At 39.7% G+C, this 17,336-nt stretch overlaps 1 protein-coding gene across 4 annotated transcripts in view; it reads left to right on the top strand.

The window, feature by feature from the left end:
• Positions 1-16,919, top strand: part of LOC119647237 (CUGBP Elav-like family member 2) — a 359,318-nt gene extending 342,399 nt beyond the window's left edge. For 2 of the 4 annotated variants that reach the window (XM_038048099.1, XM_038048100.1), the window contains 4 exons: positions 3,042-3,107; positions 4,628-4,792; positions 14,593-14,748; positions 15,094-16,919. In XM_038048099.1, coding sequence (XP_037904027.1) covers positions 3,042-3,107; positions 4,628-4,792; positions 14,593-14,748; positions 15,094-15,365 — 659 coding nt within the window. In that variant the 3' untranslated portion in view covers positions 15,366-16,919. The remainder of the gene's footprint in view (positions 1-3,041; positions 3,108-4,627; positions 4,793-14,592; positions 14,749-15,093) is intronic. The other 2 variants (XM_038048101.1, XM_038048102.1) reach the window with 2 other exon arrangements.
• The last annotated feature ends 417 nt before the right edge of the window (positions 16,920-17,336 follow it).

Here is a 17,336-nt window from a genome sequence, read left to right as displayed (position 1 = left end):
GTATTTGTAGGATCTCAAATGTTGGTGAACTTTCTACAATGTGCATTGTTAGCCTATTAATAATCGGTGGTACAACAATTCAGTTTGAACCTAGACCTTAAAGTATGTTAAAGTATTTAATTCCAAGACTATAGAGGGATTAGAAGGCATTGTGGCTACCATATCTAACCTATTGCTAATGATAAATTTAAGAAGACACTCACCTCGTTGTTCTCGTTTATATCACAGCCGATTTGCTTCGATGAAATCTCGATGTCATCTCCCGGGAAGTACCCCAATACGATGGCTCGTATCTATCTTCCACTCTTAAGAATAATTCCTTACCGGTATATGGTGCAACCCGCGTATAAATAGAAAACTTCACGAGTAATTGCTTTAGGTAGCAACACAAGCCTTTGTTATTGTCATAACTGAGGGAAAACTCTTTCCACCAAACGTGCTTCAAATAATGCCACAAATGTGTTTGGCCTATTCCATCAAAGTCTGGTGTTTTCTTATCTCCTAGCTTTCTGCAAACCCTCAGTACTTCTTTTGTCATTACTGTGGATATAGCAACCATATCTAAAAGTCCCTGGAGACTAATACCGTACCGACTCTCGTAAAAAAAGCAATGAACAATGTTCAGGAGAAAATTTCGAAATGTAATTTGCGGAGCTGCCTGAGTCTCTCCATCAAAATCCTGTAGGCGTTTCCCCAAAGGTTAATATCCGCCTCCGCTTTGAGTGGTTTAGAGCAATGCGTCATGCTTCTCCGTATAGTCAGCTTGAGGTTTCTTCCAGCTTTCTGGTAGATACGCTGTTTCACCTTTTGATTAGTGTTACCTATTGATCTCCGGTACGCTCATCCGACCCAATGGCACGCCAAACAATTATGAGGCAGTTCACTGTTCCACTAACAGTTAAGCCTCCTACAATGGAAAGTATAACCTTTCGGCATTGAGTTGCATGCAGTTGCGATTCAAGTTTTGATATGAAAGGCTTTCTTCAATGCTGTGCTTAGTATGCTGCCCTGGTCCAACCATACCACCATTAATGTTTATTTGATGATTGCTTTCGCAGACCAACTATCTCTCAACGATCAGATCGATTAACCGTACTTGTGCATGTTCTCGCAGGAAGAAACCTTCAAGCATCTTCTTTCATTGTTTCTGAGGCTTAAAATAGATATCTCCCGTAAAGAGCAGCCTAAACTGCTCTGCTAAGCCTGTACAGATTTCTTCCTAGGAGTGACCTCGTTTAAGCCCTAGCATTGGATAGAGATTTCGTTCTTTTGAGCACGCAGCGCAGCACTCTCACCTAGAAGATTTTTGACTTGGCTGTGAAAGGCTTTGCTTTTGATCTTGCTGACATTTCTCTTCGTCTTTAAGATCGCGGTCAGCTCTCACCTGTGTTAATGCGCCTCTGTATCACATATGACCAGCGCTTAAAATGATGACCGCATTGGGGCGAACTCTCACTTTCTTCATCTTTCTAGTCATATTTGGCTTAACATTAGTTCAACCGTTTCGCTTTTTAATTGGCCATCGCTTCCCTTGCAGGCGGTAGCATTTTGGGTACTATTTTCCGACCGAAGAAGTTTCAGCCGCTTTCTTCAAAGTGGATGACACGTTTTTTTGTTTTGTTGTCTATATATTTCTCCTCATTCTCCCAAACTCTTTTCTTTCTCTGTCCACCTGAGAGAATATGGCGGGATATCATTTGCGTTGAATATCGAAGGAATTATTTCTTTCCTTCAATGCTTTGGTATCGCCTCTAGATTTATTGAACAGAACCTTAATGGCTCTCCCCAAATTCTTGATGACTTTCCGACAGCTCAGCAGTTTCACTCAATTGCAGCACAATGGAGGGTGAATCTCCTAGGTCAGACTTCTGTTAACAACCTTTTTCCACGCTCCTCCTCTATATTTCGAAATGCTTAGAGATCTCTTTTCGCCTATGTCATTTATCGCTTTAGATATTAGAGGAAACCAAATAGTCGTTGAATTTTCTATAATGATTCTCTGTGATGAATCAAATCAGTAACGCGAATACGAATCTTCCGACCAAACAGCCTGACAGATACAATGGGGAGATGCAGAGAGCCTGGGAATACCTGATCTATACGAAGGACCTAGTTCCGAACATTCTTTACCCGCTCTTTGGAATTCATCCCTAGCGGAGACTTCTACCGGACGGTGAGGAAGAGTACTTCAGCGAGTACTGAAATTGTTGTTTGCAGGGCGGCGTGATGTTGTTGACGTCACCACCTCTCCCGTTTTGACTCTTGGTCAGGAATTTTCGCGATCATCTCAAGCCTAAGTTGTGATGACGACCGGGATTGTATCACTGTGGATAATAAAGCGGTACTGGTCTGAAATTCGCTGCACAATCACGTACGCGTACGTTCGACGAATGTTTTTTTTTGCAACAAGGCGCGATAAGATATTGCGCCTGCCATAGCAATTGTCATTTTGTGGTAAATGTGGCTGATCCTCATTTTTGGTAGTGCATTTTATACCTAACTGCCAGGTGTGATGATAGCTTCCTCAGTAAGTACGCACCTACTCCGTGATACGCTGAGGTTACAGTCATTCAGACTGAAGCTATCTACCCCTCCTCCATTCGCAAGCGGGTTTGGGATCGACTACGGCGGAATTTTTCACTTTATTATTATTAGGTTTTGCTATCTTTCCGATGATATTGAGATCCGAAATATAAATTATTTTTTAGTTTTCAAAATATTTGATCACTGTCTTATTGAACAAATCCATTGAAATGCTAACATTACATAAATGAATGAATTACTATCACCATTTGCATTACATTATAAGTTAAAGTAAAATGGAACCCTTGTTAGGTGACTATGAGTTTCGAACTTCAACGTATCCAGATAAATATTGTCCTCTGCCATTCACTCAGTTTAATATTGTGTAGTAATCCATAAAGATATTTCAGTGAATAATTTTATTGTCTATGTCCTTTCACTTTGTGATTATCCTAAATGTACATATGTTCTTCAATTGACTGTAACTAACGAAATTTGTTTTTTCCCTGCATTGCTAGACAGCCATCCAAATTATATCTCGAAAAATCCATCACATCAAATATTTTTGTACAACAATTATAAAGGTATGACATAATTGATTTTTTTTAGGATTTAACATTTATTTCCTATGTGTTTGTGGTTGTCTAAATAAATTTATGAAAAGGTTGATTTTCTGTCCAATATAGGAGATGCTAGGCAGGCATTCTTAATCCAAAGCACACAATGATATCCTTTTTGATGAAAATAATAATAAGATAATATTGGGTATAATTCCCTCAGTTTTAAAGCCCCTACAAAAGCAGAAGTATTGCTAACTTAGCTACATACTCCACGAACAGAGAAGATGTTGAAATTCCGATCTCTTTGCCACCTCGTGATGGCCCTTCCCTTTTGCGCAAATCCAAGAATTTCAGTTCTCTCCGTTTGCCGACTTACCATTCGCCTAAAATGAGGTGTGCATATCGAATGGGATTTTCAATGTTTCCCTCCTTTTTCATCAATATAAATTGAATTTGTTCGCGAATAACAAATTACAAAAGACGACGGTCCTTTTATTGCCAGGCGACGTTGGTATGCTCTTTGAATCTGCCATTATTGCCTACATTCAGACATTCTGGGCGTCAAACATATTAAGGATTTAGGGTTCACAAGGATTAAGGTTGTGTGGAGCTTTTTATCGTGTTCTACTCAATTTTTCTTGCTGTAGTTAACATTTAAGCCGCGAGATTAGCTTTAATGTTGATGGAATGGTTCCATTTTAGGGTTAATGTGATTGATGGTCTGAAACGTAAGCTAAATGAACAGAAAGGTAATTCCAGGGAAACGGTAACATTCTATCAACGAGGAAATATCTACTCTCATTTGGGCTGTGGTTTCGGGGATATCATTTCCGGCTTGAAGATTTTCCTGAATTGCTTGATGGCATTTGAAATGCTTGTGGGGGGATTACTTGAAGATGGAGCATTGAAGTCATGAATTAAAATTGACTTCGCTACCGACAGCGTGCATTATTAATCTTGTTTACCTTCATTTGACCTCGTTCCCTGAATTATCAGGAGTGCTTCTCTTAGTATTTACATTTCATTTACCTTAGCTAAATTTATCTGAGATCTTTCAATAATTAAACAACATCTCCTGCATATATTTCTTAAAGTAGAAAACCTGGGAGTGGGGTATCCTTATCAAAAGTTCTTCGTAATACAATCACCAGGCAACATGTACATTTCAGTTACAATGTCAAACAGGAGATGTTTACTAGGGAGTTCCAGTAACAATATTCATCAGAAGCATTCTATGGCATAGACGAATTCAGGACTGCCTATCATCCCAGTAACACCAATACCCTGTCTTTGTCATTTATATTACATAAACTCGCAACGATTTACTGGATGTGTCCCCTCTACTAATTCGTTATTGTAATTGTGTCAAATGTTACTTGTTGTTTTAGTTTTTATTAAATTCAAATAATTAATTAATTTATATGTAACGAAAACAAAAATAATGTAAATAATCGATTTTTGGGTGTGTGTTTTCCTCTTTTTCTGGTCTAAACCAATCATCACTGTTGTTGTGTTGATGTTCGTAAATGTGTAAAAATTGAAAGGACTCAATGGACCAGCGGATCATATGACAGCGGCAGCAGGACTCTTAGCACCAATACCAATGCAAAACTTAGTTACTCTGGCAGCAATGAATCATCCTCATCATATACCAACGGCTCCTACCCAACCCATATCCGCACAATTAACAAATCCTGCACCGACTTTATGTAAGTACTTTAATTGTAGTTTTATCCTTTTGTTGTTTTTCAATGTTTCTTGGAATTTTCATTTTCTGTAATTCAAAAAATGCTAAAATTCAGATTTAAATACCATAACAAATTTTATAATAAATAATTAAAATGCGATTTCCATCAAATTCATTTTATCCATATTTTATCGCATCTGACGCTAATGAACACAATTGGAAAATATCTCTTACCCCAAGAACAATGAGTCCAGTTTATTAATATAAATGTTGTTAAAATTTAATTTATTTGCTTTCGTGTGTAAAAATAGAATGAAGTACATAATTTGATGTATAATCTTTCGCGCATTGTTGACGACACTGGAAAAAGGAAGTGTCTGTTTTTATCCTGTATTCTACAGCATTCTGCTACTGTCTTATTGAACAAATTTGTTTCCATAACTTATGCAACTTATTTATCTAATTGTACTAAGTACACCTCTAATTAAATTTTAGGTTTCTCTCAATTCGTTTCTTTACTCCACTTAACCGTGTATTTGCAGCAAGTAGTTTTGTGAACCATTTTATGTTATATGTTGCATGCAAAAGTGAAAATAACATTTCTATAATTCTCTTTGCTTCGTCGATTCAGCGGATTTGACTTTTAACTATCGCTTAATTGCGTTTGATCATTTAGAACAAATAATCTTTACAACAAATAATCTTTAGAACAAATAATCGCTCGCCCGAAATTATTACCCTGATTTGACTCAGGTACTCATTCACAGCTGAGTCGACCGGTATCCGAGAACCCATCACGATAACAAATCCCTCTGCCACCAGTGAGATTTAAACTGCGACCTCCCGCTACGAGAGCCTAACGCTCTAACCACTGGAGCCATCCAAACACGGAGGTTCAATGCTGTGGATCAATATTACAGTGCTTCAGTCTTGTGGCTTAATCTCTGCAGGAATGCTAGCTTCATTCATTTGCCACTTCCAAAATTGCAGTAGAGGATGAAAAAAATAACCATCTGATTTGTCTGGAGTGAAGCCTCTTTGTTATGGGTCACTGATGTTCTGGGCATATTGAGGTATCCGGCCTAGCAAGATAGTGGAAAATATTTATAGATGGTACTCAGCAACATGATACCTTTATAATTGCTGCACTGTGTGATATCTCCCTTTTTATGTATGACGCAGATATTGTCTCGTTGCCAGTCGTCAGGCATTGATTCGCTGTCGCACACCTTGAGCACAAGTTCATGAACCACTTGGTGTAACTGGTCGCCTCCATATTTAACCAATTCGGCTGTAATTCCATGGGCCCTGGCGATTTATGATTTTTAAGCCAATGAATTGCACGGACTGTTTCTTCTATACTTGGTGGTGGCAGTATTTGTCCGTCGTATTCAGTTGGTGGGACCTCCAACTCGCCAATGTTCTGGTTGTTCAGTAGTTCATCAAAGTATTCAACCCATTGCTCCAATTCTGGAGAATCAGATTTCCCTCTTTGCCTCGGCAGGATGAAAATCGAGGTGTATAAGGCTTCTGACTTGTTGGTAAAACTTCCGTACCTGGTGCGGTTGCTCCCTGCACTTTTCGCGTTCACATACTGTCGGTTCTCCCTGGTTTCCTTTTTCCGTCCGTGAAGTCGCTTCTCCGCTCGCCGGAGTCCGTCATAAGTCTCTGCGATTGCCCGTGTTCTTTGAGAATGCAACATTACTTGGTATGTGGCATTTTTCCGTTCCGTTGCTAGCTTACATTCATCGTCAAACCAACCGTTCCGACTCCTTTTGCGGCTGGGTCCGAGTATGTTTGTGGCCGTATTTATGATAGCGTTCTTCAGGTGATCGTGATGATCATTTGTTGATGCTTCATCTCCAGGGTCTCTGTTGAATGCGGTTATTGCGACATCCATCTCCCTCTTATAGGTGTTGCGGAGGGCTGTGTTGTGGAAGGCTTCAGTGTTAACTCTCACCTGATTATCAGAGGGTATTCTGGGTGGTGTTGTTATTCGAGCTCGGAGCACCATGATAACGAGATAGTGATCCGAGTCTATATTGACCACGTGGTCAATTTGGTTGAAAGTGATCCCGCCTGGGCAAGCCCACGTTGGTTTGTGGATCGTTTTCCGCGCAAATGAGGTACTTCCAACAACCATTTCGTGTGACACTGTTAATTGAATAATCCGCAGTCCGTTATCATTTGTATTTTCATGTAAGCTATGAGAGCCTAAGTAACCGTTCGCTTATGTTTTCGAAGCAGATAACAGCAGGTTTCATTTTGTGGCTGACCAAGAAACCTAATCCGAGCACATGGTCTACTGGATGGCCGCTATAATATATGGTGTAGTGACTCTTCTCCAGGAAACCGGTCCCGGTCCAACGCATCTCCTGCAACGCTCTTACGTCAGCCGTGTGTTGGGACAAGGTATTCGCTAGCTGCTTGGTAGCTCCATCTCTGTACAGGGAGCGCACTTTCCATGAGAAAATGCTCAAATCGTTATTCCGCTGTCGTTGCCGGGTTCGTCTTTTTGAAATCCATCCTATCCGAGGCTCTTTCCTTGGCTTCGTAACTTTAGTTTTCCGTGTAGCGTTGTCAGCCCTACCCAACCCTCAACCTGGAGGACCAGTTGGTACAACTTGTCGGGGGAGACTCGCCTTCGTCCTTCTCCGTTTGCAGCTTTTCGTTAAGAAAGAGCTCCCAGCGGTCAGCACGTGGACGTGGAGATAGGGTTTGGTAGTAGAGCTGTTGGTGTTGGTTCACCAGGCATTTCCCAGGTTTTATGCTCCATCGTGGGTACCGATCCACGTTTCGCCCTGGACCTATACTACCCTTTGACGACCAGTTCGCCAGTGCTAGGTAAAATCGGGTGTCAGCCGAGGTTGTAATAACTCGAAAATAAAAATGTATAAGAAGGTTACCGTTGCTTACATCTGAAACCAAGCAGCTATAGCATTCTATAGAAAAGTCGGAAATCGGAAACTCGGTGCTTCAGGTATGGACAGTTTTATTGACTTGTTATGTATGAATATTTGGTTACATGATGCTTTCATTTACACATAGCTCGCAGTGTATATACGATAAAAAAACCGATGTTCAATTCGATGTGGTGTTCATATTTGTTCTCCCGGGGAGTAGTACTTGGACCCGAAATGGCAATTTTGACCTACTATAACTTTATTTACAAGAGTAGAATTTTCACCAAACTTTCCATTGTGATGCCTCATAAGATGAACTTAAAGTGTGTTCGCAGTAAATTTTCACAATATGAAAATATAATATAATAAACTTTATTTGAGCAGATGTCGTAACGTCGCGTATTTTGAGGCCTAGATACCGTGTCCATGGGCCATCGTCAGTTTTTTTAGATTTCGGGTGGGCTGCCTCTAAGGACGGCTCCCTGAAATAACGAACCTCTCCCCGACGCCCATATTTCTCCCGTTTAGGCATAATGTCACAACTAAGACCTGATTCGAAAAGCATAAATCGGAGATTCATTTGAGTGAGGTTACCCCTACCCTACCCCCCTTAAGTTCAACTTTCAGCAATAAAGTGAACCGCATTTATAGTGCTTTACAGTTCTAACTTCTCTACCGAATTTCGTGTCAATAGACATCGCTGTTTCTGAAAAAGGTGCATGTAACAGACAGACAGATGGACAAACAGTTTTCACAAAATTTTGAAATGGAAGTTCGATAAAATAAGCAACAAGTCGGAATGCCAGAAGCTGGTGCTTTGAGTATAAAGGTTTTGGATTCACCTTATGCGAGAAGTCTTTGTGTAAACATGCTGGCCACATTGCCTCCTACAATGTATTGTAATGAACCGTTACGGTCTTGAACGAAGTACTCAAACACACTTCAAGGCCGTCATCCAATAAGGATCGTTGCGTCAACAATTTTTATTGCATTATATTAATTAGATAATAAGCACTGAACGTTGCCAAGATATTTAATTCATATTCAAATTACACATCACAGAACCGAACAAAATGTCATCAAGGTGAACGAAATGTAAACGAGTGATGCTTTGGAACTCCAGGTTACAAAAACTTCCCTATTCATTTTCGTCCGCCAGGTGATCTCTGATCTACCCTTTATTACTCGCATGGTGACCCCATTCAATCAGATCCTCCTTCTTCTTCTTAAGCCTTTGTTTCGTTCATAAGCGGGGTCATTTTCTTGTAATTGGTTGCGCCAATTTGCTTTGTCAAAGGCATGAACTGGAGGCAGTCGGGAGACTTCCAGATCACCATCCAGTTTGTCAAGCCACCGTTGTTTCAGTATCATGGCGAGTTACCCCACTAGTCTAACGCGACATCATGACTGTGTGCACTTGCTTGTTGAAGACATCCTTCTCTTCACTGTTGGAAGATTTCGTAAATACAACGCATATGATGCTTTTTTACCTTGAGCAGGATCCTCGAGCCGAAATTCTATCTGAAGCAACTTCTTGGCAAGCAATTATTCTGCTGTACTAAGCTTTAAGGGATTAAAAAACACGTTACCAGCTTGAAACCAATCTCAGGACACATAATAGTTGGATTTGAATAATGCGATCACCCATCAGAGTGGGAACCTAGGTTTTTTGGTCTTTATCGTCATTACAACTCATCTCACTTCTCTTCCCAAATCCAGAGCTATTTATCAAAGATCCATGACTAGTTGAGAAAGCAAACAGATGGCTCTGCGGGGAGATCATCAAGCGCAACAATAATTCATGGCCGAGATGATTTCTCTTTCATTTGGAAGGACACTCCAAAGTCGCCCGTTATGGTGACTGTCATCCCAAAGAAGCGGAATTTCACCGAATATAATGCGGTTAAAACGCTGGTGGAGCATTCCTTCCACCTCTTCAAATGCTCATCATCATGTATAAGTTGTCGACCGTCGACGTCCTTCACAGGATCAGAATCGCGACCCGAAGCATGATCTTTCGTGATGCGGAGTACAGTTTGGAAATAATTACAATCTGCAGCGGCTTTCGCTTCCCTGATCCACATGATAGCAAGTTCCCTTTTGTCATTTCGCTTGATATCGTAGCTCGTGAGCGGGACACTCGGCATCAATGGTTGTTATCAATAGAGCCTTCAATCGCCCTCGTTCATCAATCCCCTTCCATGGTTCCGCAGTCAACCGATCCACTCTGGAGATGCGAGCATATTGCGTTGTGCTCGAGGAAAGACCTTTTTGCTATATCGGAAATCTCCATCCGTGTTTAAAAATTTACAATTTTGATGCTTCTTGATCTGGACCGGACTCTTGCAGTCAGATATCTGACAGAAACCGGCTCGCAGGTCAAGAGAGCGCGCCTTACAGTAGCCGTTAATAAGAATCTAATACCGGATTCACATGCGCTACCACTTGATTTTGCGGAGTACTAAAGCACATTACCAAAAACAGGAAGGAAACGCTCTTTCCGGGTCCCACCGTCTTATTTTTCTTGGGCCGAGAGTGTCCAGCTTATATCGTTGGAGTTCTTGCTCGAGTTGAAGAAAGGTCGTAGCGGATCTTCATTGGCGTTCGGTAGCAGTCAAGTTTCGAAATTTACAGGTCACTAGCCCATAAATTTCAATCTCTTTTGCTTGGTCTTAACAACAACCAGAGAGGAATACATCATTAAACTGCAACTTATAAAACAGACTCATAAAAAAAGTGAAGCGATGGCGGCTTTACGGTTTCTTACCAGGGCAGAGTCAAATCGTCAGACGCTGCCTCGCCTCTGCCCTGGGAGCAGTCATGTCGTGTTCTACGAATTATATAAAGGAGTACCCAACATCTGCGAGCCGCTACGGTCACGCTGCTCCCAGGGCAGAGGTGAGGCAGCGTCTGACGATTTGCCTCTGCCCTGGTAAGAAACCGTAAAGCCGCCATCGCTTCACTTTTTTGAGAAGTTTGGGTGCAAGCCCTAAGCGAGGGGTCCGTGGACCAGGAAAGAGGGAGTAAGTTGCTTCCCATTTGGTCCGGTCCAGCATTAAGTTGATGCGGACTTAGGACCCCATCATTCTTAAAACGAATAGACTCATAAACTCTGCAACTCCACAAACAAAGTATTTCATTCCAAATATTCAATTGTGAAGTTTTACTTGACTGCTTCTTTGACTTCTATCACACTGATAAGTAGAACTGTAAGGAACTAGCAGTGCTGTGCAAAAGATCGAGCTTTTTCGCTGATGTCTGATGATGGTTTGTAAACAACTTACGGTGCGTTGTCCTAAGCACGTTGATATAGACTTTAAACTACAGAATAGAGATTCAGTATAATGAAGATGTTCGGGCGCGACACTTAACATTCTTGTATATTTGCAAAGTGACTAGCATTTCAACCTTGAGCGACTTATTGTTGATGGTCTTCGTCTTAGGAACCTTCATTTGGACATCGTCGCTGCAGAAATAAATATTGCGTTTTACTCAGGGTGTTGTTAAGTTTTTTGGGATGATTCCCTTGGCTCAAATCTATGTTCCTACGTCATGCTCGTCGCTGGACTGGTAAGTGAGATAATTTTAGAGAATATCGACCATTTCTGTCGCAGAGGCCCGGCGTGTTATTGATAACTGAGTGTTCATTTATCACGTAGGATAGCAATGATAGACCGATTTTGAAATAACATCGTCGCACAGTGCAAGACCTCGCTATCAGTGACGTTGAGAAAAGTCATATTTATGAGAATAAAATCCACCTGCTTCTTACTATTGTCGTTATAGAATATTAGAATATTGCTATTGTCGTTATTAGAATATTAGAATATTTGGAAACCGTTAAATAAACCATGTATTTACAAGTCAAATGCTTTGAATCTTCGCACTTTCCACTCGCATCAAACCGAAGCTTTTTACTCATTGATTGCCATTTAGCTTTTTAAAGATGTGACCGAGATGGATATCCACACAGGTGATATGGTAGTTGTTATACGCGCCACAAATTGTGGAGCAATCGCCACAAAGGTATTTTCCCATTATCGGGTCAAGGTGTCTGCTTCTTCTTTAGCCTTGTTCCGTTCAGAAGCGGGATCGGCGCATCTGGGTCGGTTGCACCATTTTGTCCTGCTGTCGCGAGACTTTCAAATCACCATCCAATGTATCAAGCCACGGCCGGCCTTTTAGTTTTTTTCCATCAACTTGGATGTTCAGACCAATCTTGGCAAGTGAATTTTCGACAGCACTACCTCGCAATTTTTCTACGATCGGTGGAACCCCATATCGACCGCGGATAACTTCAGTTCGGATGTCATTGTGGCGTGTTACGTCACTGGTCCAACATATTCGTCTCCACTACCTCCACTGTCTATTGAGGCGGCGTTCATTGTTTTTAATAGTTGGCCCAACTCAGTACCATAGAGATCGACACTCCGAACGACACTATGGTAAATTTTCGGCCTGAGATGTTCGTTGATAATTCGCCCACAACGAAATCCCAATTGTGAAACTTGATCCATATTGCGCTAGTATATGAAGCAATTTCATAACACAATTTACCATTAACTGATAGCATTGATCCGATATCTAAATCGCTCGGTTCTAGCGGAATGAATTGTGAGAGTAATTGAACTGATAGCGTTGTTCATCAAGCTTTCATGAAATAACTGGAATTTTTAACCGATGTTGCACCTTATTATTTGTAAAGGGTCGAACAGTCGACATTACAGATACCCTTCCCGCGTTCACGTTTTAAGTTGCAATACACCTTTCCTATTATAAGTTCTTCCATCTCACCGGTGGGAATATAGCTCTCATGCGATTACACCCTGATAGCGTACTCACGTCGAAAACCTTTGTTAATTTTTCATAGGACCCTATTCATGCAAACCCTATTAGACGTCCTTGCTGAAATTAAACGTGTTGTACTGGTCGGCATGTAGTGGAATGCGCTACCAAAAGACAAAGAAAAATTCGTCATGGTTGAGCTTTCCTTAAGGGGGTCATCCCGTGTTTCGGATCCCCGGAATTGAATTTTTTTTATGGCACCAATTGTATCTGGATATGGTATAGAATACATGGGCGACGTAATTTTTTAATATTCGGAGTCGTTCGGAAATTATAGTGTTAAATACTTGATAAGTCACATGCCAGATTTATGTCGATCGCCGTAATAAAGCTCGTATTTATCGGTCCGAATGACCTTCGAATGACTTCGCTGAAAGGAGAAGAATTGAAACCAAGGCTGTACATGTGATTCTTGAAGAAACCTAAGGTTTATGGATTAGGTAAAGCAGATTAATGGTCAGTTAAGGTTTTGTGGCTAAAAATCGCATTCTACTTTTCAAATGCGTTTTTCTCGAAACTGCGCTGATTTATCCAATGAAATTCTTTGAAATTTTCAGGGCTTATTCACAACATAGTTCTACGGTCTGCAAACTAGGATAGTTGCGATTCCTTCGGTAGTTTTTTTTTACTCATTAAAGGAGCCTTGAAAAACATGAAAATTCGCAAAAAAAAGTTTAACACGGCACCAAAAATTTAGCTTTTAATATTTTTTTAATAATCCTAGTTTGCGGACTCTAGTTAAGTCTGTAAGTTAAAATGCCTTTTACTTTTTTTCTTTAAGATAATCGCAACACCCTCTAGCGTCGGAGCAGAAATACACCTTTTTTTGGAGATGGGTGTATAAACTGCTCTGTGTTTCAATAACCAACTATGCGATCGGGCTAGGAAAATTACTATGAACGCTCAAGATACCAGTAAATCTATGGCGAAAAAATCGTATTTGTATCTTTATCCAGTTTTTCACAAAAAAATTCTAAAGAAAGACAAAAAAAACACACAGGATGATCCCCTTAACTTTATTTGCCTCTTCCCTACTTATTTATTCTCTTTTTAACGAAAATGCCTGGGGTATTAAACTTCTGTTTATGAGTTTATTATAATGGCTGTGAATTTGAACTTTCCAATAAAATCAGGTTTTTCTGAAAAGCGTTAGCAAATTGTGACGAAGTTCACCAAAAGTCATATTCCACGAAAAATCCAGCCCTATTTTTCAGGTCATCTTGCATCATCATAAAAAGAAACCCCCTGCCAAAATTCCTATAAAAAATTCAAGTACTAAATCAACTCCGATTAATCCTGACTATGAAAAGCCACATCGGTTGATCCTTCCATAAATTTGTCTCTAATCACAATAAAATCTGCGCCTTCTCACCCCACAAAATCGTTTTAATTCTTGCACGCTGTTCACACCAATTTAATAAATGTCACGTAATCAATTGCCGTAGTCAATATTAAAAGATTTTATAGATCCTTGTACATTTAAAATTTCACTTCTGGCACTGTTTCCGCATTAATCCTGTGCTTGCTTTAAGAGATTATCTACACCTTAAGCTATCAAAAAGTAGATAGAGTATAGAGCTGTAAGCAAAATGGAAATGGGGTGCCGGAACAGCAAGAGGGGGAGCAAATCTACAAAAGCCTAGTACAGGGACGTTAAGACGTTTCTTAAGCATGGTTGCCTGCCCCATAGTGCCTCGAGCATTGGAACTTAACGACCTGTTATACACTTCTCTCGCAGTCACTTCCTTTCTTCATGTCTCGTATTACTCAAGCATTCAATTACGTTGGAACAAAAAAATGGAAGTGAAAGAAGTCGACGAGCGAACACTTCACTTTACTTCTTCGCTCTGACGAAATGGTCCTTCATGGTCCTTGCTGCTCGAGAAATCATAAATTTAAAAGCTCCTCGTGAAATATGCAGAACTCAATTTCTCCGCTCGAAATAGTGGAAGCAAACTGAAAACGATTTCTTCTGCTTATTCTTTCTCATTTGTTGGGGATTTGGCTCGTTTCGCGTTTTATAGCATGCAATGATATCGGCCATAAACTAATTTTTAATTTTATCATATTTCAGGGTCTGGCGCTGAGGCACTGACACCAGCTTACGCCGCCCCGCCGCAAGGGATACCACCCCACCTGACGAACGGAGCGACTTTCGCTACGAGCTCACCGATAACAGCACAGAGTCTAACCGCAGCCGCCGCCGGGGTGGCTGGCAAACAAATCGAAGGTAAATCCCCGATGGGCTTGTTATGGGGGAAGGGCTTTGTGTGCTCCACTATCACTTTAAGTGGATTTTCTGATTAAGTAACTTGAATGCCGGCTTTCGGTACTACTTAAGGATAATGGAAACTAGGGGTGTTTCGTCTTTCAATTTCTCTAACCCAAGATAACTTTGGATAGCGAAATGCTTGAAACTTCCCAAGTTTTCCACGACTCCGGCACACAAATGCCTTCGCCCATTAATGTTTGTCCATATACGCAAATTACGCCAATCAACTTCACCGGTGATTGTTCCGCATGGCTTGCATACCACCGTTCACTATAGCATTTTCCTGTGCTTATGTATTTTCAGGTCCCGAAGGCAGTAATTTATTCATCTACCATTTACCTCAGGAATTCACAGATACGGATCTGGCATCAACATTCCTGCCGTTCGGAAACGTCCTCTCCGCAAAAGTTTTCATCGATAAGCAGACCAATTTGTCGAAATGTTTCGGTTTTGTTTCCTACGATAATCCAAATTCGGCTCATGCTGCCATTCAGGCCATGCATGGCTTTCAGATTGGAACGAAAAGACTTAAAGTTCAATTGAAGCGGTCCAAGGATGCTGCGAAGCCATACTAGATGTACCTACCTTCTAGGCAAAGTGTTTACTACGTTACACACACCTAGACATTATTCACATGTGTAAAGATAATCATTTTGTTAGGGACGAGGAACAAGTTACGTAGATGAAGAAAGGCAACGTTCTGTTCAGACGACTTTAAGTGAGGCACAACTTACTGTAGTTAGACCAATTCTAGAGCTCATATCCAAATATAAATGAAGAGAAAAGATAATATTTTTAGGATATTTTTATTGTATGGACGGAAGTGCGTGGTGAACCTTTCGTTGAATGGAGGAGAGTATAATATAAATAAAATTACTTACGCGTATAATTACTTTATTTAGAAACTACTACCCAAAGTGCGACAGTGGTAACTCGAATAAGTGTCAAGTTCGCTGCAAATAAGTTATTGAAAATATTTATTATCTAACCCCGCTTCGAAAAGCTCACGAAATTATGAACTCACAAAAAAAGCAATAAACAAAACAACATTCTGCAGGTTTTTATCTAACTCTCCAGTACTACCTTACCTTACCTCGTATCAGAGGAATATTTCTTGTGAAAACAGACAAAGAAATTGTTTACTTAGTTTTCATAAATTAGACTAAATCTTATCACTCATAAAACTCCCTTCAAATCCGGCATCTTTTAGCAACTAAAGATATTCATAAAGCTATCGAGCGACTGCCGCACCAAAAGAGAATAACGAAAGGGTTCAGTCAGTCAATTACGAGTAGTTCAGATAATTTCATAAAATATACATAGGAATATAATATATTTAAATCTTCTCTTGAAATGAAGCCAGTCCTTGTTATATTTTTTAAAAATATTCTTTATATGAATTTGTTGTTAAATTTTTATGCGTAGATTAGAACTTTCATTTGATTATTCATGTCATTAGAGAGGACTGTGTCCTGCATTTTCAACACTTTAAGTACATATGAAATCGGTGGCTATATACAATATAGATAACTATGATAGGATCAATTGTTAAGAACTTATTTATATACACAGAAACAAAGCGTTTAAGAACCAGAACACATTTCTTTGGATTAGTTACCTCGCTCTTAAGCAGTACAACTGGTGGAGTCGTCAACTCCATCCCTTTCACTGTTTTGCGAACCGATGTTAGTGGTTGTTGTGAAGCGACGGTTTATAGTTAAGTGAATTCATTTTAAAGATTTTTTAATATATATTTTCGCCTTGTTTTGATAAATTTTATTATATTTTATTGAACAAAGTCAGAGAGTTACAAATATTACGTCCGTTACAAGAATACTTGAGTCCATATCGAACGCCGACAAAAATCAATTATAACGTTTTGAAAATGTACAATTTTTACTAAAATTCAGAATATTGTCACTTAGATTCGACATGGAAGGTATCAATCAAAAAGATTGATTAATCTATTTTTGAGGTGAACTTTAAAAGGTATTTTACGACGGAATAAGTGTACTTAAATCATGAAGACAAAGAATACATTTTAACTACAACTTTAGCTCGATGTTTCTATTGTACATTTAGATAAATTTAAACATTTTATTGGAAATAAAGAGAATTTTATAAAAATACAAAAAATGTGTGCTTCAGTGTCCTGCTATCCGCGCAAGTTACAGTCATTGCTAATAATACCAATTAATAATCTTGGTGGAATCTGAAGCCCCTTCCATTTCGATCAATATATCACCGACACCTTATAATTTTTTTTTCTGGCCACATTTTTATTAAACATATCAACCTTCAGGTCATAGGTTGAAATATTTTAGTGATCGTAAAAAAGCATTTTCCTGCCAATAAATACCTTGTTAAACACGCGTTCCGCCCCGGATCAAGAAAAGAACTAGGTTTTCTTCCTTATTCTGTAAATATTTTATTTTCTTTAGCATACAATTGTTTCGGGGACCACGTGCCTCCTTCATCAGTGCTAATACCTAATCTGATTCGATCACCGAAACAATTGTATGCTAAAGAAAATAAAAAATTTACAG

The sequence above is a fragment of the Hermetia illucens genome, chromosome 1 (genome assembly GCF_905115235.1).
Source record: "Hermetia illucens chromosome 1, iHerIll2.2.curated.20191125, whole genome shotgun sequence".
NCBI classification, from domain to species: domain Eukaryota; kingdom Metazoa; phylum Arthropoda; class Insecta; order Diptera; family Stratiomyidae; genus Hermetia; species Hermetia illucens.
The sequence above is the reverse complement of the archived record's forward strand: the minus strand, read 5'-3'. Positions and strand labels throughout refer to the sequence as shown.